Consider the following 25,651-nt stretch of genomic DNA (forward strand, 5'->3'; position numbering starts at 1 on the left):
AACACAGTAATAATGGTTTCAAGAAAACTAAAATTAAAGAAAAAAACTGTGGTTCTCAATTCTGGGGACACAGAATTATGCATTTTTATAAACATTCATGTACAAGGATGTTTTTATTAGTTCACAATGCAAAAAATAAGACATAACTTAAATATAACTCAATTGGGAATTGGTTAAATTAAACACAGTATATTCATTAAAGGAAATTAAAAATGACTTGTGAAAAATATATATTAACCAATGAGGTTATAGGCAGCAATAGTATATTATTAAATGAGCCTATATAAACTACAGACTCATTTAAAATATATATGCTTAAAGGACTAAAGCATTAATGATTATCAGATGGTGATGGAATTACTTAGACTGCTTCCACTTGTCATTTTCTAAATTTCTATTTGAATGTGTATTAAAATTGCTATAAACTTTGTTTTTAAATATCCAAAGAGTTTCTAAATCCCTACACATACACCAAGGAAGCCAGAAAGAACACAGGAAAAGCAACCATATGAGATCTTAAATATAAAAGTGTTTGTAGTTTACCTTAATGGCATAATATTCTTTAACTTCAGGCCTAATAGAATCAAAGTCTCCACTGATGAATTCAGGCAAAAAGCTGAAAGAAAGAATTCCAAGTAAATCAACTAATTAAGAGTACTTCTTTGTTAACCTTTAAAACTATGCCAAGAGGATGTCTAATACTCTTGGTTTCTATATTATATGACTAAAAGCAACTCATATACCAGGCTAATTCATCAACTTAGTCAATTGCCAATGTTTATCCTGCTTTAAAAAATAAAGATTAAAAAAAAATAATAATAAAAAATAAAAAAAAAATAAAAAATAAAGATTAAAGAAGATTATTCATTTAAAAAACTCCCAGTGCAGGGGTGCCTGGGTGGCTCATTGGTTAAGTGTCTTGCCTTCAGCTCGGGTCATGATCTCAGGGTCCTGGGATCGAGCACCACATTGGGCTCCCAATGAGCAATCTACTCCTTCTCCCTCTCCCTCACTGCTCATTCTCTCTCTCTCTCTCTCTCTCTTAAATAAATAAATAAATAAATAAATAAATAAATAAATAAATAAATAAATATTTTAAAAATAAATAACTCCCAGTTCAAAAACCCTAATACCAAGACTCCTAATCTTTCCATATTACTGTCTACATATACTGTCTACAAATGTTTACATTACTGTGCCCTCACACAGGTTCAGAGCATCAACAAATTAGAACAGAACAGATGAAGAAGAGGATTACGCATTCTCTGAAGAGCAGGAGTCAGTTCAAAGACATTTTCCAAATGCCCTATTGACATATTTCTGGAAACAGGAGGCTTCTAGACACATCTGAAATACTACACAAGTCATAGTAGAGGGAGGGAACTCCCCAAAATGAATGTCTCTAATTACATCATAATTATTTATTTCTCTTCCCAACCATTTATAATTTGTTCAGAGCTTTATTTTACTGAGTATTATACGCATCAAGAGTTGAAGCCCCAGAACTTGGAAACATCTCTAGGTCATAAAAGCCAAGACACAGACAGAAGCTATCGGGCTCCTAGAGAGATTCTACTGACACCAATGGGTTGAGGTTATAGAATTTTCATAGAGACTCTTGCAAGAGGGCAGAAGCTGCCACAACCCACTTAATAAATTTAAGGGGGGAAACCACAGGTCCCTTTTTTCGCCAATGCAGGGTGCAGCTACAAGCACCGGACAATGGACATCACTACAGGGTCAAAGGGTAAGAACCAGAGAAATGGGGCCTGAGGTACTAAGAAACTGTACTTAGTACAGCTTATGTATGCACTTGGGATAAGCAGTCCATCACCTTAACCACTCAGCCACCTCGTCCCAGTGCACACAGGATAAAATGAATAAAGATGAACATGAACACCCCATATTAGCCCTGTCCTTTCATGCCATCTTTTTCAAGTTTTTAACTTAATTGAAAATATTACTTCTTAGGTCTAACCTAATCCAACTAATCTGTGTTAGACCAACTCTTCTTTGAGCTTTATGTCTTCCTAGGACATATGGTAAGAAGTTCCCCCACAATGATCTGTACCACATTAAGTGCTTAGTTTTTTGTGGTTTGTTAACCAACGATGGTTGCCTATGGAAATTTTTGGTAATTAATAAAATTGTTACATTCACTCAACATCAGCCATGTACAAAAGACAATAGTTTATTTCAGAATTGGGAAGTATCTAAGTTTTTAAATCACTTGCCTGGTTTCAACATCTTCCTGTAAACTTTTCTTCTCAAAACGTCCCTGGCTACATATCCATTACTACTAATTTCATTTTACACATATTTAGGCAAATATTTTTTACTCTACCCATATAAGGTCTAAAAATAGACGTGAAGTTTCTTTAAAATGCTGCCATCAAACAACATTCAACCACCCATAGAACAAAACTCACATAGGTCTCAGAATTTATTATTGCTTGCTAGGGTCTGAATGTTTGTGTACCCCTCAAATGTGTATGTTGAAATCTTAAATATAATCTAATATAATGTTATTAGGTGGTGAGGCCTTTAGGAGGTGACTGGGTCAGAATGGTGGCCCCCTCATGATTAGGATTACAGCCCCTATAAAAGAAACTCCAGCTCTCTTGTCCCTTCTACCATATAAGGACACAGCGAGAAGACAGGCATCTATGAGCCAGGAAGTAGAACTTACCACACACTGAACCTTGATCTTGTACTTCCCGGCCTCCTCAACCATGAGAACTAAGTGCTTGCTGTTTACAAGCCACCCACTCTATCGTATTCTTGAGAACATCCAGCAAGAATGAGGTATTGCTGGGAGGAGGAAAAGGAATCATTCCTCCAATATCTTTATTATCCTTTGTAAGGAACCAAGACCCAAGAAGTCAAGTGAATTTTGTACATATGGCTAGTATCCAATCTATTTCACCATGTAAAGTAGCCATTTAAACTTAGGACTTGGGTTCTGTGCAGTATGAATCATCCAACTTCCTCATAAAACTGACTTTATATTGCTCTACAGATTTTAGACCCTCAGATATCTAGAATCAATTTGCCAGTTTCCAAATGTCATATTGATTTTGACAATAAGTAAAAATGAAAAATAAAAACTGATACATACAAGCAACTAGTGTTGGTCCCCACAGGATATGTAATTTTAAACAGAATTAGATCTCTTTTTATCACATATGTGAATCATGAAGGAAAGAAATCATATAAATTTACTTATATTTTCACATAAAATATTTACAGGAAAACAAACTTATATTGATACAAGATAACTGATTAACTTTTTAATATAATTTTCTCCAAAATAACATACATGCTTTAAACATGAATAAAGAAAAAAATGAACAAGGATACTTATTTCTAAGAAGGCTCATGCCAAAAATACACCTGATATACAGGCTGAGATGACTACGATAATTATAACTTTTTGTCATACAATACAGTAGTTTTTGAAACTTCCTGAAATGTGCTTTTGGACAGAACAATTAAAAGCCCATCTCACATTTCTGAGGCATCGGTTGCCATGGTAGTGGGCATTCTGAAGAGGCACTTACTGGGTATGACACTTCACAGATACAGAGGTATGATGTAATGATATAAAAGAGTTTACACAGGAAGATTATTTTCGTAACTCTTTAGGGGCTGAGTGCTTATAGCAAGTGACTAAGGGTACACAGAATCCTGTCTCCACTGACCATACGTCTGTTCACCAGTAGCATCGATCACACCAGTACATCTCACCTTGGTATCCTCAAGCTACTGGCACTGACTGGCTGGTACTAAAAGGTATTCCAAACACTCCATAAATGGTGTAGACTCTTAGTTTTTACATTTAACTCTTACCATACTTGCCACTCACTAATGACAAAATAAGAGTTCAAAAAGAGCTGAGCTTAGTGAGCTAAAGACCTATTGCACATAATAATCAAGAGGGAGGGAGGCTGAATATTTAGAAAATATGCCTAAATGTGATGTGTTAGCACCAAGTACACAGATGCCAATGCTAATACAATGAAGTAACAAGGTGGGGAGAGAGAGAGGAAATAAGGAGAGGAGGGGACAGAATGGGGAATGGTGGTAGGAAAGAGGGGAGAAGGAAAGAATAGTGAGAGGGAGAGGTGGGAGTGGGGAGAGAGGAGAAGATGGTAAAATGGTAAAAGGGCAAGAGAAAGGCCAGGAGGGCAAAGCCAGGGGAAGAAAAGAGTGAAAAAGAAGCCCTTATTACAAACCTCCTGTTATGCCTAGCCCACTACTTCCTAGCTTGTCCAAATTACTGAACTTTTCTGAGCCTCACTTCTTCACATGTAAAATGAAGGTAATTTAGAGTGGTTGTGAAGATTAAGAGTTAATCCATGTAAAGCACTTAGAGAATGCCTGGCACACAGTAATAAGCACAGTGTAAAGCTCTTCAGCTAAAATAAAAGTTATTACTAGAGAAGGTAAGTAATGTGCCCGAGGTTATAAAGCTAATAAGAGCCAAAATTCAAACCCAGGCAGCCAAATCTTTGTTCTCGGACAGCTAATGTCTACAGCCTTCCAAGTATCCACATTTATGAAATAGAGCCAGACTCTGTCCTGGAGAAAGTTCTCTATACAACCACATGACTCCCTGAGGATTTTATTTATCAGTGTTAATTTGCTCACTCTGCATATGTTAGAAATGTATCACTGAAGCAGAAGAGAACAATTTGTGCTGGTTGCTAAAGGAAGGAAGGGATTTTGATTAAGAAATATGTTAGGAGAAGAATGTCTCAGAACACTGTTGAAAAAGAGTATGGCTACAAATACAAGGCAAAAAATGGTGCTCTGTCTGAAGAAAGGAGAAATTAATCATTCACAAGATTTGAACTAACATTCTCTGCAAAACTGCATAACTTCAATAAGGGGAGGGGGCAAAAAAGAGAGTGATCTAAAATACAACAAGGAAAAATGACTGTATATATAGAAATAATTAGTTCAACTGTCTTCACAAATAAGTCTCTAGATGTAATAAAGTTGCCAAAAGATACTTAAATATTTGTATAATTTTCAACAAAAGAAATATTCTGAGGAAAGAGAAAACATACAATAACAAAGAAATCCTACTAGACTGCATAAAAATGTAACAATGTGCTTATAAAAAAAAAGTATAAGAAAGGTCAACATATAGTATTTCTATATGTGTAAAATATGTAATGCATAAAGACTGCTATCTCTAATATACAAAAAGTACTCCAAAGTGGTAAAGGAAACAAATCTGATAGAAAAAATTGTCAAAGGCTATTCACACAAGGAAAAGTCACACAAGAAATATAAAAGGCACTAGGTATATGAAAACATGGTAAGTAACTAATTACTTAGCAAGGAAATAAGTATTAAAGCAATAATAGGATACTGATGCAAGAACTTGTCAAAAATTAGGAGCAAGTGTTGCTAACCTGATGAAAAACAAGTACACTCACAGACTAATGGGATCATGAATGGAATACAGCTTACAGGCCAGCAATCCCTCTTAAGAATCTATCCTACAAAGAACAGTACAGAGGACATCTGTATAGTAACAATAAGGAGAAAAAAACTAAACGTTGAATAATACAGGGAAGGCTAAATAAAATATAATGTCCCTTAATAGGGAAATAGGCAACTTTAAGATGATTTGACTCCATCCTAGAGTTCACAACTGTCCTTAGAGGGAACATCTACTCTATGTTATGAAGTCGAAAAAAAATCAAGTTCTAGAAAAATGTATATGCTCTTACTTTGAGATTTAAAAAAAAAAAAAAAAACGTTTTATATACAAGCTGCACATAATTATCGTATATAACTTGATAAATTTAGACATAAGGACACACCCATAAAACTATGACCAGAAGCTATGTCATAAACACATCCATCACCTCCAAAATTTCCTTTAATTTTTATAAAAAGGTAATATGAGATCATCAGCACTTTATTTTATATATATATGTATATATATTTAAAGATTTTATTTATTCATGAGAGAGAGCGAGAGAGAGAACTGCTCAGCCACCCGGGCTGCCCAATCATGAGCATTTTATAGTTCTCAGTGTACTAGTCCTTCACTTCCTTGATTAAGTTTATTCCTAAGTATTCTATTCCTTTTTGATGATTTAGTAAGTGGGATTGTTTTCTCAGTTTCCTTTTAGATACTTTGCTGTTTCTGTGCAGCTTATTTTTGCATAATGATTTTGTATACAGTAATTTTGCCGAATCCATTTATTTGTTCCAAGAGATTTTTTTTAAAACTCTGTGTGTGTGTCTGTGTGTGTGTGGCCGCTAATTAGGGTTTTAGAGATATAAGGTCATGTGATCTGCAAACAGAGCTAATTTTATTTCTTCCTTTAGAATTTGGATGCCTTTCATTTCTTTTTCTTGCATAATTGCTCTGGTTTGTATATCTAGTACTATGTTGAATATTAGTGGTGAGAGTACACAATCCTTGTCTTTTCCCAAATATTAGAGGAAAAATTTTCAGTTTTTTACCGAGTATGTTGGCTGTTGGCTTTCCATATATGGACTTTGTCATGTGTGTGTGTGTGTGTGTGTGTGTGTGTGTGTTTTAATATTTTATTTATTTATTCATGAGAGACACAGAGAGAGAGAGAGAGAGAGAGAGAGAGAGAAGCAGGCTCCATGCAGGGACCCCAATGTGGGACTCAATCCCAGGACTCCAGGATCATACCCTGTGCCAAAGGCAGGCGCTAAACTGCTGAGCCACCCAGGGCAGGGATCCCCCGACTTTGTTGTATTGAAGTAATTTGAGAGTTTTTTAAATCACAAAAGAGTGTCAAATTTTGTCAAATGCTTTTTCTGCATCTATCGAGGTGATAATGTGATTTTTATCCTTTATTCTGCTACTGTGGTGTATCATGTTGATGATATGTTGACCCATCCTTGCACAGCAAGGATAAATGCCGCTTGGTCCTATTGTGTGATTCTCTTAATGTGCTCTTGAATTTGGTGTGCTATTTTGTTGAGAATTTTTGCATATCTGTTCATCAGGAATATCGTTCTATGGTTTTCTTTTGGTATCTCTGGCTTTATATCAGGGTAATGCTGACTTGCTGAAAAAATGGAAGTATTTCTTCTACTTCTATTTTCTGGGAGAATTTTAAAAGGGTTGGTATTAATTTTCCTTAAAAATTCAGAAAAATTCATCTGTGATGCCATCTGTTCTCGCCTTTTCCTGTTGGAAGGGTTTTTTTTCTTGTTGTTGTTGGAAGGTTTTTAATTACTGATTCAATCTTATTTGTTATTGATACAATCTTATTTGTTATTGATCTGTTGAGGATATTTCTTCTCAACTCAGTCTTGGTATGCTTTATTGTGTTTCTAGGAATTTATATACTCCCTTTGGGCTGTCCAATTTGTTGGCACGTAACTGCTCATAATAGCCCCTTATGAACTTTTTTTTTTTATTTCTGTGGCACTGGTTATGTCTCTGTCATTTGATTCTTCTTTCTTTTTTTTTCTTGGTTAGTCTGGGTAAGGATTTTCAATATGGTTTATCTTTTCAAAAAAACCAACTCTTACCTTCATTGATTTTTCTTTTTCTCTATTTCATTACCTTCTGCTCTAAATCTTTATTTTATTCCTTCTATTAACTTTGAGATTAAATTTGTTCCTTTTCTAGTTTTCTGAAGTGTAATGTTAGGTTGTTTGATATCTTCTTTTAATGAAGATGTTTATTACTATTAAATTCTCTTTTAATATAGCTTTTGCTGCATCCCATAAGTTTTGGTAATAATAACATAGTTTAAAATAATCAAATAAAAACAAACAAAAATACCTGTAAACATATTCATACATTTTTGTATAAGAATGAAAGAAATGGTGGTAGTGAATAAATGAAGCTGTTGACATTGATTATCTCAGAGGATGGGATTTTTTTTGAAGATTTTAATAAAATAACAAAGAAAAACAAAAAGAGATAACAAAAATACTCAGAGAAAAGAAAAATAATTATAAAAATAAGAAATACAGAGAGAAAAAAAAAAAGAAATACAGAGAAAAATCTCTGTATCACATATTTAAAATAAAAATTAAGGACACGTGAGGAGAGAGAAATGATAGGGGGAAAACAGGTAACTTTGTAAAAAAAAGAATCTTGAATTAGAGGAAAAGGAAAAAAAAAAAAGGTAGGAAAAAATAAAAAGGAGAAAGATCTGAGGGCTCTTTCCCTAGAAGAAAACTTCCAGGAAATATTTTTTTGAATACTTCCTATATGCCAGTCTCAATTTTATTGATCCATTTAATATTTATTATTAAATTTTTATTTTATTTTCATAACAGTTCCATAAGGTTTTTATCATCTTAATTTTATGGTAGAAAGCCAAGTTGAGAGGTACGAAGTAATATACACAGATGTCACACAGATTGAAAATGTTCTCTCCTCCTCCTCCTTTCTGAATTGAAGATAATCTTGCTTGGCACAAGGAAATTTTCTTGCCATACTTCCCTCACAAGATGCAATTCCATTTCTAAGATCTTGGCTCTTATTTGAAATACACTCTACTTGTATGTACAATCAGAGCTGCATGGTAATCAAAGAGCAGTGTGAGTGCAGTGCAAAGTTACTCCAACCATGAGCTATCAATCCTTAGGTAAGCTCTACTTATACTTTTAAAGTTGTGATCTGTTTTTAATGAATACAGAAGTGCTAAGGAGAGGTACAATTACAAAATCATATGAGGCTTGCTGAAAGTATATTTCATTCTAGGCCACGAGCAAACAAAAGTAGATTCAATTTTGTGACTGAGTGTTCCAACTCAATATCAACAGTGCAAATTTTGTAAGAAATTAAAATATATGGCCTGCTCTTTTTGCCTATTCTATGGGAATTGACCTGTCACCACAACAACCAGTTAGAAAACAAGACAAAATATGTGAAACAATGGTATCCAGACATAGACAGTAGGCAGCTCAGGACAGTGCTTGCTGAAACAAATGAGATGAGCCCCATTCTTATTACCTCAGCTTTCTTCCTGGAGCCAGTTTCTAGCCAGTTTCCTAGTGAGGAAAAACAGAGACCTGTGGTCTCCTCAAATGAGTAGACCAATTTTAAGGGCAGATGAAAAGCTAGGAAATACAGGATAGAGTACCTGAGAAAATGGAACTACAGGGAGAAAGAGAGCTCTAGAAAGCTGAAGAGTCGCTTGTGTTTGGACACATACTCATCTATATACAAATGAGAAGTCCAGGGTGGGGGGAGGACCACCAGAAAGCAATGGTCACAACAACTCCTAGAAATAAATGCGTAGAATCCATATTCCTGTCACCAAAAGTACAGAGACATAGTAATAAACAGGTCATTAAGTAAAGTCTCATATTAAAAGTAAGACTAAATTAGTCCCAGAATAAGTTTCTCTGGACCTAACCAAGAAAGTTTAAAATAAAGCTTCAAAAGTATCAAATTCAGCCATAAATTATTCAACCATGTCTCAGAACAAAAATCAACACTGTTAAAGGAATATAACAAATCTAATAACAATTTCAAATTAAAAATGTACACCATCCAATCAAAAATTATCAGGCAGGCAAAGAAGAAAACCATCACCAGCTAAAGAAAATACACACAAGCAAAAATTATCAGGCAGGCAAAGAAGAAAACCATCACCAGCTAAAGAAAATACACACAAGCTGATACTAACAGACATGGACATGAAACCAGCTATTACAAACATGATCCGTACACTTGAAAGGGTAAAAGCAAACATGAACACAATGAGTGGGAATGGAAGATATAAAATAAGTACATGGAACTTTTAGAAACAAAAAAATACAATATCGGAAATGGAAAAATATGCTGGAGAATTAACCGCAGATTAACCAACAAAGGTACAGCAAATAATCCAATGGTGAACATAAAATGAAATCATAAAAAACTGATACAAAAGAAGGAAAAGGGGAACTACTGGGTGGCTCAATCAGGTGAGCATCTAATTCTTGATGTTAGCTCAGGTTGTGATCTCAGGATTGTGAGTTCAAGCCCCATACTGTGAATTCAAAAATAAAAAAAGAAGAAAGAAAACGAAAAAAAAAAAAGAATAGAAAAAGTGGCAAAATATTAGATTTAAATGTAATTATATTGATAAATACATTAAATGTACATAGGCCAAATGCTAAACTGAGAGGCCTAGATTTATTTATTTATTTTTAAAGATTTTATTTATTTACTCATGAGAAACAGAGAGAGATTGAAGCAGAGACCCAGGCAGAGGGAGAAGCAGGCTCCATGCAGGGAGCCTGACGTAGGACTCGATCCCGGGTCTCCAGGATCAGGCCCTGGGCTGAAGGTGATGCTAAACCATTGAGCCACCCGGGCTGCCCCAGAGGCCTAGATTTAACATTAAATGAAAAGGTATGCAATCTATAAAAAACTACATAGATGGTTTTGAGTTAAAAGCATATAAAGAGGGAGGAGGGGCAAGGTGGCGGAAGAGTAGGGTCCCCAAATCACCTGTCCCCACCAAATTACCTAGATAACCTTCAAATCATCCTGAAAATGTATGAATTCGGCCTGAGAATTAAAGAGAGACCAGCTGGAACGCTACAGTGAGAAGAGTTCGCGCTTCTATCAAGGTAGGAAGACGGGGAAACAGAAATAAAGGAACAAAGGCCTCCAAGGGGGAGGGGCCCGCGAGGAGCCCGGCTGAGGCCGGGGCGAGTGACCCCAGGACAGGAGAGCCCCGTCCCGGAGGAGCAGGAGCTGCACCGACCTTCTCGGGAGGAAAGGGGCTCGCGGGGAAGTGGAGCAGGACCCAGGAGGGCGAGGATGCCCTGGGGCTCCCGGGGACACTAACAGACACCTGCGCCCCGGGGAGTGCGCCGAGCTCCCCAAGGGCTGCAGCGCGCACGGCGGGACCCGGAGCAGCTCGGGGGGGCTCGGGGGCGGCTCCGCGGAGGGGGCTGCGGGGCGGGAGCGCGAACCCACCAGCGCAGGCCCCGGAGCACAGGGCGCCGGGACACAGCCCGGGATCCGGCCTCCCCCGGGACAGGCAGAGGCCGGGAGGGCCCAGGACAGCGAGGACGCTCCTGCCCCGAGCTGAGCAGATCAGCAGCCCCTCCCCGGAGCCTCCAGGCCCTGCAGACGGAGTAGTTCCTGCGGGGGCTGAATCCAGGGCTATAGAGCTGCCTCCCCCCTCCCCTGCGGTTGTCTCTCCGGGGCCTCACGGGGTAAACAACCCCCACTGAGCCCTGCACCAGGCAGGGGGCAGAGCAGCTCCCCCAAGGGCTAACACCTGGAAATCAGCACAACAGGCCCCTCCCCGAGAAGACCAGCAAGACGGACAAGTTCCAGGGGAAGCCAAGGGACTTAAAAGTACACAGAATCGGGATCCCTGGGTGGCGCAGCGGTTTGGCGCCTGCCTTTGGCCCAGGGCGGATCCTGGAGACCCGGGATCGAATCCCACGTCGGGCTCCCGGTGCATGAAGCCTGCTTCTCCCTCTGCCTGTGTCTCTGCCTCTCTCTCTCTCTCTCTGTGTGTGACTATCATAAATAAATAAAAATTAAAAAAAAAAAAAAAAGTACACAGAATCAGGAGATACTCCCCCGTGGTTTTTTTTTTCTTTTTGATTTGTTTCCTTCCCCCACCCCTTTTTTTTCTTTCTTTCTTTTTTTTTTCTTTTCTTTTTTTCCTTTTTTTCTTCCTTTTTTCTTTTTTCTTTTTCTCTTTTCTTTCCTTTTTTCTCTCTCTTTCTCCTTTTCCCAATACAACTTGTTTTTGGCCACTCTGCACTGAGCAAAATGACTAGAAGGAAAACCTCACCTCAAAAGAAAGAATCAGAAACAGTCCTCTCTCCCACAGAGTTACAAAATCTGGATTACAATTCAATGTCAGAAAGCCAATTCAGAAGCACTATCATACAGCTACTGGTGGCTCTAGAAAAAAGCATAAAGGACTCAAGAGACTTCATGACTGCAAATTTAGATCCAATCAGGCAGAAATTAAAAATCAATTGAATGAGATGCAATCCAAACTAGAAGTCCTAACGACGAGGGTTAACGAGGTGGAAGAACGAGTGAGTGACATAGAAGACAAGTTGATGGCAAAGAGGGAAACTGAGGAAAAAAGAGACAAACAATTAAAAGAACATGAAGATAGATGAAGGGAAATAAACAACAGCCTGAGGAAGAAAAACCTACGTTTAATTGGGGTTCCCGAGGGTGCTGAAAGGGACAGAGGGCCAGAATATGTATTTGAACAAATCATAGCTGAAAACTTTCCTAATCTGGGAAGGGAAACAGGCATTCAGATCCAGGAAATAGAGAGATCCCCCACTAAAATCAATAAAAACCATTCAACACCTCGACATTTAATAGTGAAGCTTGCAAATTCCAAAGATAAAGAGAAGATCCTTAAAGCAGCAAGAGACAAGAAATCCCTGACTTTTATGGGGAGAAGTATTAGGGTAACAGCAGACCTCTCCACACAGACCTGGCAGGCCAGAAAGGGCTGGCAGGATATATTCAGGGTCCTAAATGAGAAGAACATGCAACCAAGAATACTTTATCCAGCAAGGCTCTCATTCAAAATGCAAGGAGAGATAAAGAGCTTCCAAGACAGGCAGGAACTGAAAGAATGTGTGACCTCCAAACCAGCTCTGCAAGAAACTTTAAGGGGGACTCTTAAAATTCCCCTTTAAGAAGAAGTTCAGTGGAACAATCCACAAAAACAAGGACTGAATAGATATCATGATGACACTAAACTCCTATCTGTCAATAGTAACTCTGAATGTGAACGGGCTTAATGACCCCATCAAAAGGCGCAGGGTGTCAGACTGGATAAAAAATCAGGAACCATCTATTTGCTGTCTACAAGAGACTCATTTTAGACAGAAGGATACCTACAGCCTGAAAATAAAAGGTTGGAGAACCATTTACCATTCGAATGGTCCTCAAAAGAAAGCAGGGGTAGCCATCCTTATTATCAGATAAACTAAAATTTACCCCGAAGACTGTAGTGAGAGATGAAGAGGGACACTATATCATACTTAAAGGATCTATTCAACAAGAGGACTTAACAATCCTCAATATATATGCCCCAAAAGTGGAAACTGCCAAATATTTAAATCAATTAATAACCAAAGTGAAGAAATACTTAGATAATAATACACTCATACTTGGTGACTTCAATCTAGCTTTTTCTACCCTCGATAGATCTTCTAAGCAGAACATCTCCAAAGTAACGAGAGCTTTAAATGATACACTGGACCAGATGGATTTCACAGATATCTACAGAACTCTACATCCAAACTCTTCTTTTACACATTCTTCTGAAGTGCACATGGAACTTTCTCCAGAATAGACCACATACTGGGTCACAAATCGGGTCTGAACCGATACCAAAAGATTGGGATCATCCCCTGCATATTCTCAGACCATAATGCCTTGAAATTAGAACTAAATCACAACAAGAAGTTTGGAAGGACCTCAAACACGTGGAGGTTAAGGACCATCCTGCTAAAAGATGAAACGGTCAACCAGGAAATTAAGGAAGAATTAAAAAGATTCATGGAAACTAATGAGAATGAAGATACAACTGTTCAAAATCTTTGGGATGCAGCAAAAGCAGTCCTAAGGGGGAAATTCATCGCAATACAAGCATCCATTCAAAAACTGGAAAGAACTCAAATACAGAAGCTAACCTTACACATAAAGGAGCTAGAGAAAAAACAGCAAATAGATCCTACACCCAGCAGAAGAAAAGAGTTAATAAACATTCGAGCAGAACTCAACGAAATCGAGACCAGAAGAACTGTGGAACAGATCAACAGAACCAGGAGTTGGTTCTTTGAAAGAATTAATAAGATAGATAAACCATTAGCCAGCCTTATTAAAAAGAAGAGAGAGAAGACTCAAATTAATAAAATCATGAATGAGAAAGGAGAGATCACTACCAACACCAAGGAAATACAAACGATTTTTAAAACATATTATGAACAGCTATACGCCAATAAATTAGGCAATCTAGAAGAAATGGACGCATTCCTGGAAAGCCACAAACTACCAAAACTGGAACAGGAAGAAATAGAAAACCTGAACAGGCCAATAACCAGGGAGGAAATTGAAGGAGTCATCAACAACCTGCCAAGACACAAAAGTCCAGGGCCAGATGGCTTCCCAGGGGAATTCTATCAAACGTTTAAAGAAAAAACCATACCTATTCTACTAAAGCTGTTTGGAAAGATAGAAAGAGATGGAGTACTTCCAAATTCGTTCTATGAGGCCAGCATCACCTTAATTACAAAACCAGACAAAGACCCCACCAAAAAGGAGAATTACAGACCAAGATCCCTGATGAACATGGATGCAAAAATTCTCAACAAGATACTGGCCAATAGGATCCAACAGTACATTAAGAAAATTATTCACCATGACCAAGTAGGATTTATCCCCGGGACACAAGGCTGGTTCAACACTCAGAAAAGAATCAATGTGATTCATCATATCAGCAAGAGAAAAACCAAGAACCATATGATCCTCTCATTAGATGCAGAGAAAGCATTTGACAAAATACAGCATCCATTTCTGATCAAAACTCTTCAGAGTGTAGGGATAGAGGGAACATTCCTCGACATCTTAAAAGCCATCTATGAAAAGCCCACAACAAATATCATTCTCAATGGGGAAGCACTGGGAGCCTTTCCCCTAAGATCAGGAACAAGACAGGGATGTCCACTCTCACCCCTGCTATTCAACATAGTACTGGAAGTCGTAGCCTCAGCAATCAGACAACAAAAAGACATTAAAGGCATTCAAATTGGCAAAGAAGAAGTCAACCTCTCCCTCTTCGCCTTGACATGATACTCTACATAGAAAACCCAAAAGCCTCCACCCCAACATTGCTAGAACTCATACAGCAATTTGGTAGCGTGGCAGGATACAAAATCAATGCCCAGAAATCAGTGGCATTTCTATACACTAACAATGAGACTGAAGAAAGAGAAATTAAGGAGTCAATCCCATTTACAATTGCACCCAAAAGCATAAGATACCTAGGAATAAACCTAACCAAAGAGGTAAAGGATCTATACCCTAAAAACTATAGAACACTTCTGAAAGAAATTGAGGAAGACACAAAGAGATGGAAAAATATTCCATGCTCATGGATTGGCAGAATTAATATTGTGAAAATGTCAATGTTACCCAGGGCAATTTACATGTTTAATGCAATCCCTATCAAAATACCATGGACTTTCTTCAGAGAGTTAGAACAAATTATTTTAAGATTTGTGTGGAATCAGAAAAGACCCCGAATAGCCAGGGGAATTTTAAAAAAGAAAACCATATCCAAGGGCATCAAAATGCCAGATTTCAGGTTGTACTACAAAGCTGTGGTCATCAAGACAGTGTGGTACTGGCACAAAAACAGACACACAGATCAATGGAACAGAATAGAGAACCCAGAAGTGGACCCTGAACTTTATGGCCAACTAATATTCGATAAAGGAGGAAAGACTATCCATTGGAAGAAAGACAGTCTCTTCAATAAATGGTGCTGGGAAAATTGGACATCCACATGCAGAAGAATGAAACTAGACCACTCTCTTGCACCATACACAAAGATAAACTCAAAATGGATGAAAGATCTAAATGTGAGACAAGATTCCATCAAAATCCTAGAGAACACGGGCAACACCTTTTTTGAACTCAGCCACTGTAACTTCTTGCAAGATACATCCACGAAGGCAAAAGAAACAAAAGCAAAAATGAACTATTGGGACTTCATCAAGATAAGAAGCTTTTGCACAGCAAAGGATACAGTCAACAAAAGTAAAAGACAACCTACAGAATGGGAGAATATATTTGCAAATGACGTATCAGATAAAGGGCTAGTTTCCAACATCTATAAAGAACTTATTAAACTCAACAACAAAGAAACAAACAATCCAATCATGAAATGGGCGAAAGACATGAAGAGAAATCTCATAGAGGAAGACATAGACATGGCCAACATGCACATTAGAAAATGCTCTGCATCACTTGCCATCAGGGAAATACAAATCAAAACCACAATGAGATACCACCTCACACCAGCGAGAATAGAGAAAATTAACAAGGCAGGAAACAACAAATGTTGGAGAGGATGCGGAGAAAAGGGAACCCTCTTGCCCTGTTGTTGGGAATGTGAACTGGTGCAGCCACTCTGGAAAGCTGAGTGGAGGTTCCTCAAAGAGTTAAAAATAGACCTGCCCTATGACCCAGCAATTGTACTGGTGGGGATTTACCCCAAAGATACAGATGCAATGAAACGCCGGGACACCTGCACCCCGATGTTTATAGCAGGAATGTCCACAATAGCCAAACTATGGAAGGAGCCTCGGTGTCTATCGAAAGATGAATGGATAAAGAAGATGTGGTTTATGTATACAATGGAATATTCCTCAGCCATTGGAAATGACAAATACCCACCATTTGCTTCAACGTGGATGGAACTGGAGGGTATTATGCTGAGTGAAGTCAATCGGAGAAGGACAAACATTATATGTTCTCATTCATTTGGGGAATATAAATAATAGTGAAAGGGAATATAAGGGAAGGGAGAAGAAATGTGTGGGAAATATCAGAAAGGGAGACACAACATAAAGACTCCTAACTCTGGGAAACGAACTAGGGGTGGTGAAAGGGGAGGTGGGTGGGGGGGGGGGGGGTGAATGGGTGACGGGCACTGAGGGGGGCACTTGACGGGATGAGCACTGGGTGTTATTCTGTATGTTTGTGAATTGAACACCAATAAAAAAATAAATTTATTAAAAAATAAACAAATAAAAATATACGTGCACCCCTATGTGCAAAAAAAAAAAAAAAAAAAAAAGCATATAAAGAAATATACCATGCAAATACTCACAGAAAGAAAGCAAGGTAGATATATCACTATAAGACAAGGTGGATATCAGAAGAAGGAATATTGGTAAAGATAAAGAAGGGGCAATTTCATAATGATAAAGGGATAACTTAATCAAGACAATCAGCCAATCAATATATACTAAAACAGCCCAAGATACTCAAAGCAAAAATTTTTTTAAAAAGACAAATTCATTGTCATTTTCAACAATACTCATTTAGAAATTGATAAAACAAGTAATTCAAAAGAACAGAATAGGGACGCCTGGGTGGCTCAACAGTTGAGCATCTGCCTTTGGCTCAGGGCATGATCCCAGGGCTCTGAGATCGAGTCCCACATCAGGCTCGGTGCATGGAGCCTGCTTCTCCCTCTGCCTGTGTCTCTGCCTCTCTCTCTCTCTCTCTCTCTCTGTGTGACTATCATAAATAAATAAAAATTTAAAAAAATTAAAATATATATATATATACTTTTATTCTTTTGATACTATCATGAATGTCATTGTTTCATCATTTCATTTTCAAATTGTTCACTCAAAGCTTATAAAAATATAACTGGTTTTAATATATTGCTCTTGTGCCCTGAAAACTTGCTGAACTTATTAGTTCTAATCATTTTTTTTAGTGGTATACTTAAGATTTTATATATAAGTAAGATCATATTATCTGCAAATAGAGATAGTTTTACTTCTTTCTTTTTATGCCTTTCAGAAGTTGAACCACCTTTTCATTCCTCAGATAAATCACATTTGGTCATGGTGGATAATCCTTTCTATACACTGTTAGATTCAGTTTCCTACTATTTTGTTGGAGATTCCTGCATCCATATTTAAAAAAATAGAACTACCATTTTCTTGTATTCTTACTGGTCTAGTTCTGGTATTAGGGGAACACAAACCTTAGAAAATGAGTTGGGAAGCATTTCCTCTTCTATTTTTTGAAAGGCTTTGAAGAACTGGTATTAATTATTTTTTGAATGCTTTTTAGAAATCAATGGTACACCATCTGGAACTAGGCTCTCCTTTGAAGTAGTTTCGGTATTTTGTTTTGTTTTGTTTTTTTCCAAATTTCTAATTCAATCCCTTCATTGCCATGAAGTCTATTCAGATTGCCTATTTCTTCTTAGTCAGTTTCAGTATTTTGTGTCTTTCTACTAATCTGTCCAAAAGAAATGTTAAACTTCTTTTGCATTTTTTTTTGAAACTTGACATTGTAAGATAGCAATAGTGCTCATCAATATGATTTAATTCATCAGCAAATTTGACACAACCTGTATCAGAATCCACTGACTTTTTGTAAAAACTGACAAACTGATTTTAAAATTCATATGCAATTGTAAGGAACTCAGAATAGGCAAATTAATAAAGAAGAGTAAGGTCGGAGGACATACTTCTCAATGTCAAAACTTACGACAAAGCAAGGTAATCATCAAGATGGTGTGATGATGGCACCAGGCTAGACATACAGATCAATGGAACAGATATCAGAATGTACAAAAGAAGCTCATACATCTACAGTCAATTGAGTTTTGACAAGGGTACCAACACCATTCAGTAGAGCAAGAATTGTGGTCTCAAAACACCTGGCAACAAATGACTGGAATAACTGGAAATGGCTGAAATAACTGGATAGCTACAGACAGAAGAACGAAGTTCAACCCTTATTTCACACTACACACACACACACACAAAATCAAAATAGTTGAAAGAACTAAATGTAAAAGCTAAAACTATAAAATTTTTGAAGAAAACAGAGTAAAATCTCAATCTTGGATTTAGCAAAGAATCTTATATGTGGCACCAGAACCACAAATGAAATAATAGGTAAGCCAGACTTCCTCAGAATTTAAAACTCTTGTGATTCAAAAGATTCCATCAAGAATGTAAAAAAACAGGGCACCCAGGTGACTCAGTGGTTGAGCATTGGCCTTTGGCTCAGGGTATGATCCTGGAGTCCCAAATTGGGCTCCCTGGCTGGAACTTGCTTCTCCCTCTGCCTATGTCTCTGCCTCTCTCTGTCTCTCATGAATAAATAAATAAAATATTTCTTAAAGTGAAAAAACAGCCTGAAAAGTGGGAAAAAATACTTTTAAATTCATAACTTTTGACCTCATATCTTAATTTCCAAGAATCTACTTTAAGTGCCAAGAACTCATGTAAACTTATCTAAGTTTTACTTACTGATATTATAAAAAATTGCAAACATGCTTCTGACATATGAAGACTGATAAAGAACGTAATGAAACTTGTATTTAATGACATAATGTGTTCATAATAGTGTCAAACAGGTATGCTGTAAAACAATATATGCACAAAAATCCCTATTTTATTATGTGTGCATGCATACACTCAGTAAGAGAAACATGATTACAAAAATATGAAAATGAAAAGGTTATGTAAAAATATGAATACTGAGAAACTAGGTGAATTTAAGTTATTTTTATTTTACTTTTTATCTTCCTATATTCCACAAATTCCTTATAATGAACCTGTATTACTTCTACAAGTAGGAGAGTGCGTGAGGGTAGTGAACGAGATATCTTTAAGAGAAAGGACTATACGTGGGTGCCTGGGTAGCTCAGTCAGTTAAGCATCCAATTCTTGATTCCAGCCTAGGTCATGGAAATCGGGGTCATGAGATTGAGCCCTGCATCAGGCTTCAAGCTGAGCATGGAGTCTGCTTAAGATGCTTTCCCCTTCTCCCTCTGTTCCTGCCCTACTTATATCACACTCTGTAAAGAAAGAAAAGAAAAAAAAGAAAAGAAAAGAAAAGAAAAGAAAAGAAAAGAAAAGAAAAGAAAAGAAAAGAAGGAAGAAAGAAAGAAAAGGAATGTATAAAGTCAAATCAATAATCAAAAGGTAAATACTAAATAGTACAGATTTGGCTCATTTAAGTGAATTGATTTTCCTATTGCTATTATTTGTAATTATAATTTCATTAAAAATTGCTTGTTTAAAATTGAACACAAAGTTCAGACTTTGCTATATATGATTTGGCTAAAATTGTTGGTTTTGGTAACCTGTTGGTAATGTCACCTGTATCCTAACTTGACTCCATCATATTAAAGCATCAGACTGCACCAGTGTTATTCATGACCATCAACTACTTCTCCCCACCACATCAGAGGTACAAGTTGGTGAATAGCTGCCATACTGAGGAAATTCACCATAAAAGCCTATTACTGGTAAAAAGGAGTATTAAGACCACATTCCTATGTGAAAATGTTCTTTTCACTGACTGATACAATGATAAGATGACAGAAACTATAGTTGTTTTTCTTGCTCCTAACACATGGAACTGCTCTCTAGTTACTAATAACCCACTAATGTACAGCCTAGGAAAAAATTGAATACACACTAGAGGCCGCTAGTGATAAATAAGTGAATTTTGCATGAAGTAAAAAAACATGATGAGAGCAGTAGACAGAAAACTGCATTCTAAGCTTCTAGCTTCAGCTGCCTTTTTAAGTGCTATGCTTCAGTCACAAGACATTTTTTTCCATCTATAAACTTCTAATTTTTTTAGTAAGAACTAAATCAGGGCAAATTTCTTCCTAAAATGAAAAATCAAGGGAATTTTGTAATAATTTGTATTATTGTATTCTTAAAGCTGTGCTTTTAAGCAATGAAACCTTTTTACATAGTGCAAATGACGAAAAAAAATTCTCCTAATTGCCACAAAGATTCAGATCAAGTAAAGAAAACCTAATGCTGTGTGATGTAAATGTGTCTTGGTAATAGTTCATTGAGAGGAAGATATTTTTAAAAGTTAAAAGCAATCTAAAAAATATCACAAACCCTGCAGAAAAATCATGAATCATAGGAGTGGTATTTTAAGGAGTCTACTCAGAAAAATATACACGATAACATGAACTCAGAGAAAAACAATCATCTGATTAAAAGCAAGGCTTTCTAAAATTAAAGAAGTATACACTATGCCACCTTTATTTTTTTTTTTTTTTCGTGAGAGTGAAAGAGAGAGAGAGAGAGAGAGTACACACACAGGGGTGGAGGTAGAGGAAACAGGGGAAGAGGGTGAGAGAGAGAGAGAGAGAGAGAGAGAGAGAATGAATCCCAAACAGGCTTCTCTCAGTGTGGAGCCCAAACTCAGGGCTCAATCTCATGATCCTGAGATCATAACCTGAGCTCAAATCAGGTTTAACCGACTGAGCCACCCACACACTTCACTAAACCCATGTCTAAAAATCTGTGAGGAATGTTATTAAATTTCTCAGAATACATGAGAGGTCTTTTATCATTTACATATATGATAGGTAAACATTTACTTCCTTTTTACTGTCATTAAGAGAGTGAGGGGGGAAAAATCTTGTTTCTAGGGGCATTTTATGTCACAGTATGTTTTAAGCTACAGAGGTGCCTATGGCAGGGGAAGTATGAAGGAGATTCCTGAAGACCCTTAGCTGATCCCAGGACACAGTGATATAGCAGGGGCAGCCAGAGAGGAGGTGTTGTGGGTGGGCATTTGTGGAGATTTTATTTGCATTTGCATTTGTATTTGCATTTGGCTGTCCTTACCCATGTTTACAGAAGCTAACACAGTGTGAATCTTGATGCTAGGCACAGCCCACTCCAGAAACAAACAGGAGTCAGGTATTTACTCATGCCACCCAGACAAACAAGGGTAAGGTAAGGGCAGATTTTCCCTTACCTTCTCAGTTTGGTCAATCAAATGCTTTTACACAAGAAAAGACAGGCCACTGGGAATTCTGCAGCAGCCCCAGTGCCTGGCTCATAGAGGGCGGAGTGCAAGCTTTCCCTTGTTCTTAACATGCAAATATACCATGGATTTGGTTTCCATCTTCTGGCATATTTCTTTCCAAGCCTAACTTTCCAGTCTTCCCACTTATTGTTAACTATAGTATTTTTAATTGATTTTATCAATGTTGTTTACATTGGTCAGAGATTTTCTGTTCTTTATAATCAGGAACCCCACTGATAAAAAAAAAAAAAAATTAATTCCTAACAATGTTACCTGAAGAACTTTTAATACTAGTCTCTGATTCTTCTCTTAAATAAAAGTAACTAAGAATTACTTTACTGGGTCAGAAATATGTTTTCATACTTAATCTATGAAAGTAGAATACATTACATTTTTATGGAAGAGCATGTCTAATCATTCTTACTATTAAATATAATAGTGACCTGCTTCCTGGGAAGGAGACCATGAAAAAGCCCAGACATAATGCAATGCTTTCACTGGGGGGATAGGCTAGAGGGGACATGCAAAGAGGTGATTCCAATGTGTTGTGATAAATGTTACAAGGGAAGCAATGGGTAAGAGAACACCTCGGAAGGACACTGACCATAACATGTGAGAGCAAGAAATCTAGCCACCAAATACCCTTACCTAGTTCATTCAGGATTTGTCATCTACTGGCCTTTGAGGAAATTATTATATTTTCAGGGAAAACTATCAATACTGTTCAACTAAAAATATTTAGTTATCATCTTTTGTCAAATTTGGTCCTGTGTGCTAGAGCTATTTCCCAAGATAAAACAAGAAGAAGGAGTTTTGTCTAATTAAGTAGAAACACCTACAGACAATTTCAACATAATGTAGGATAATAGTTGGAGATTGCTCAGAAAATTTTAATTTATGTCTGACTTAGGTCTACAGAAACTGGTAGTTACCAGCAAAGACTTCTGGGGAAACACAACACATGAGCAGAGTTTTGAAGGAATTATAATACTTGAAAGAAAGAAGAAGAAAGAGGGATGTTATCAATGAAGTTTAAAAAGAGGGGTGTTTGTTTCTTTTAATACAAGAGGGTTTTTATAAGTTAATCAGATACAGTGTTCTTAAAAAAAAAAAAAAAAAGTACCTCCATGTTAAAACTAACTCCTTGGCATTTCAATGGGCATGCCAATGGTTTTTAAAATAACTGATCAAGTAAGAGAAACCAGTATTTAGATGGCACCAATATTTTCAGTAATCATTGCTAAACAGCACTAATGCTTAAACAACCACCCCCTCCACGGCCCCTCCTGCCTTATGGAGCATACCCCAGATGTCAGGCACGCATGCATGGTATCCAGAGCACAAATGAACGTAACCAGACATCCAAAACAGAGCTCATGGATCTAAATGCTGTGGGATGAACACCTTCTTCCCTACAGTCCAAGCAAAGCATGGCTGATCTCATTCAACAAAAGTGCTAAGTGCAATTCTAAATCAGACAATTTGCAGAGTAAGTCAACATTTTTAATATTTATGATTTTTATCCTCTCAATCTGGGCATTTACAGAATAGTGTGTCTCCCTGCTCATCATTTAAGTTCCCTTCTCCTGACTGTGAAGCAGCTCTGAGGTATGCATATTAGACATAATATATACATGGATATATACAAACATGTGTGTGTATATATATATATTTACACACAATGATTTTTTTCCTTAGGGTGGTAAAATATTTTCTGTCATATTTTAAATAGCTTTTTGGAGACTCTTCAGCATATTCTTGAATTCTCTGGCTAGAGGTAAAATTGAAGTCTTCAAGAAATATAGTCTCAAACACCTCTCAGATCTCTAACCCAGAATTGTAAGTGAAAAGTCCAGAGCTTATCTTGGTGTGAGTGCCATTTGGATATATTCTCACAAAATTTATTAACTAGCCCTTGCTTAAACTGAATTCTAGCTGTCACTTTTCTGACCTTATTTAATAGGAAAGCCATAGCTGGCTCAGGTGCAATCCCACCATCAACTCAAGTTTCATGTCTTATAATGATGTGTCAACAGATAATGCATGCTGTCTTACTGGAGTCATGCTGCTTACTCTGGTCTGATAATACAAAGCCAAAATTTTAATAATGAGAAAACCACACAGTAGTATCTAGGTGTACATGTGCAAGCAGGCATGTATGTGCACACACTTAAATAAGTATGAAAAATCAGACAGGGACATACATATGGTATATATAATATATATAATGCGATTATTCTCTATCATTACACATATATTAATAATATATATAATTATATGTGATTATTCTCAACTGCAATCTAATATTTTGAAATATATAATATTATAAATAATATATAATATATATTATATATAATAATCACATAGGATATATTATGTGATTATTCTCAATTATTACTAACTCTACAATCTAATAATATATTGAAAATAAGCTGAAAACCTTGAAAAACATGAACTCTTAAATTATATTAACAAGTGCTAAAACTATTCAAGTTTGTTTTCAAACAGTAAAATTAAAAGAGTCATGTATTACTCAAAACTTTTGATAGATGATCCAGGTTCCTCTGAAAAATCATCTGAGGGAAATTTATTTCTGAAGACTCCATCCACAGTGCAGGAAAAGAAAAGGGTTTTGTCAGGAACATACTTTATGAAATAGAATAGCCATAAAGAACAATGCCTCTGATTAAATTTAGTTGTAAACTGACTTCCTGCAGCTGCTTAAAATGATTTCACTCTGAAAATTTATTCTGACTTCATGCATGATCTGACAAACATAGCATCTCTACATACACATTCCACCCCCTAGGCCCCCCTAAATGATTCAGAGCTATGCATGGATGACTTTGAGATCTCTGATTTATAGCATTTGATAACCAACAGACTAAAATATATTACAAAGCTAATTCAATCAACAATTCAAGATAAATATGCCCTCAGTTTATTGTGTAGCGTTCTTTAATAACAAGACTCCTATTACAAATTTTCTTTTAAATGTACTAATCATTTCTACCTTCCATCACTTAGATTCAAAGACCCAATAATGTTGACATGCTTACAGACCTTAGTAATTTGATTGAATAAATACTTTTTAATAGAAACTTGTTGAAGCAAGTGACTAAAATTGCTTAAGGCTAGGCTTACAAGAAATCAAGGTAGGGGATCCCTGGGTGGCTCAGCGGTTTGGCGCCTGCCTTCAGCCCAGGGCGCAATCCTGGAGTCCCGGGATCGAGTCCCACGTTGGGCTCCCTGCATGGAGCCTGCTTCTCCTTCTGCCCGTCTCTCTCTCTCTCTCTCTCTCTCTCATGAATAAATAATAAATAAAATCTTTTTAAAAAAAAAAAAAAGAAATCAAGGTAAACCAATGATCTTTAGATTTCCTTAAGTACACATTGTTTCCTTTCTATATGTTCAAACATACTGAAAGTATCTATGCCATCAAATGCACAAACATTAGTTAAAATAAATCCAGTCACTGAGAAAATTACAGTCACAGGTCAACTGAAATCAATTGTCATATATATTAGAGGCTGAGAACACAGTATCTGCTCAGATCCTTGACACCAATTCATTCCATAATAATTTTATATTAATGGTCTTATTCCATAAAAAACTAACGGTACTGAGCAAGCTTTTGCAAGATTTTCACTAAGATACGGGGAATGTAAGTGTTATATATGAATCTCTACTACTATTTATATAACTTCTAGGGTTGAAGTGACAACTTCGAAAATTATGTTTGGCTTTGACTAAAAGAACTAACATTCCTCCCAAAGAATCACTTGAATAAAGTGGTAACAGATTCCAACTAAAAAGATAATTCTTAAGAATCAGGTCTATCAACCACATCCAATGAACAAACAAGATTGTGGTGTACCCACATAATAGAGCAGCACTCAACAGTGAAAAGGGACAAATTACACACAATCACATGGATCAACCTCAGAAACATTTGGTAAGTAAAAAAGGCAGATACATAAGACAACAAGCTGAATGACTGACTCCATTTATAGGACATTCTAGAAGGTTTCAGGAGCCAGGGTAAAGGAGTTGGGGACTGATGCCAAGAGACAGGAAGGAACT

At 36.9% G+C, this 25,651-nt stretch overlaps 1 protein-coding gene and 1 long non-coding RNA gene across 10 annotated transcripts in view; one reads left to right on the plus strand and one right to left on the minus strand.

The window, feature by feature from the left end:
* The window catches only part of TPK1 (thiamin pyrophosphokinase 1), a 325,666-nt gene that overhangs the window by 174,874 nt on the left and 125,141 nt on the right, over window positions 1–25,651 (minus strand). For 5 of the 9 annotated variants that reach the window (XM_072777563.1, XM_072777564.1, XM_072777562.1 and 2 more), the window contains exons 4-5: window positions 24,713–24,895; window positions 544–616 (exon numbers count right to left, since the gene is read on the minus strand). In XM_072777563.1, coding sequence (XP_072633664.1) covers window positions 544–616; window positions 24,713–24,895 — 256 coding nt within the window. The remainder of the gene's footprint in view (window positions 1–543; window positions 617–24,712; window positions 24,896–25,651) is intronic. The other 4 variants (XM_072777569.1, XM_072777570.1, XM_072777568.1 and 1 more) reach the window with 1 other exon arrangement.
* The window catches only part of LOC140605305 (uncharacterized), a 32,224-nt gene continuing 10,170 nt past the window's right edge, over window positions 3,598–25,651 (plus strand). Inside the window, exon 1 of the long non-coding RNA XR_012008009.1 lies at window positions 3,598–3,792. This is a non-coding gene — a long non-coding RNA (uncharacterized lncRNA). The remainder of the gene's footprint in view (window positions 3,793–25,651) is intronic.

The sequence above is a fragment of the Canis lupus genome, chromosome 15 (assembly GCF_048164855.1).
Source record: "Canis lupus baileyi chromosome 15, mCanLup2.hap1, whole genome shotgun sequence".
NCBI lineage: Eukaryota > Metazoa > Chordata > Mammalia > Carnivora > Canidae > Canis > Canis lupus.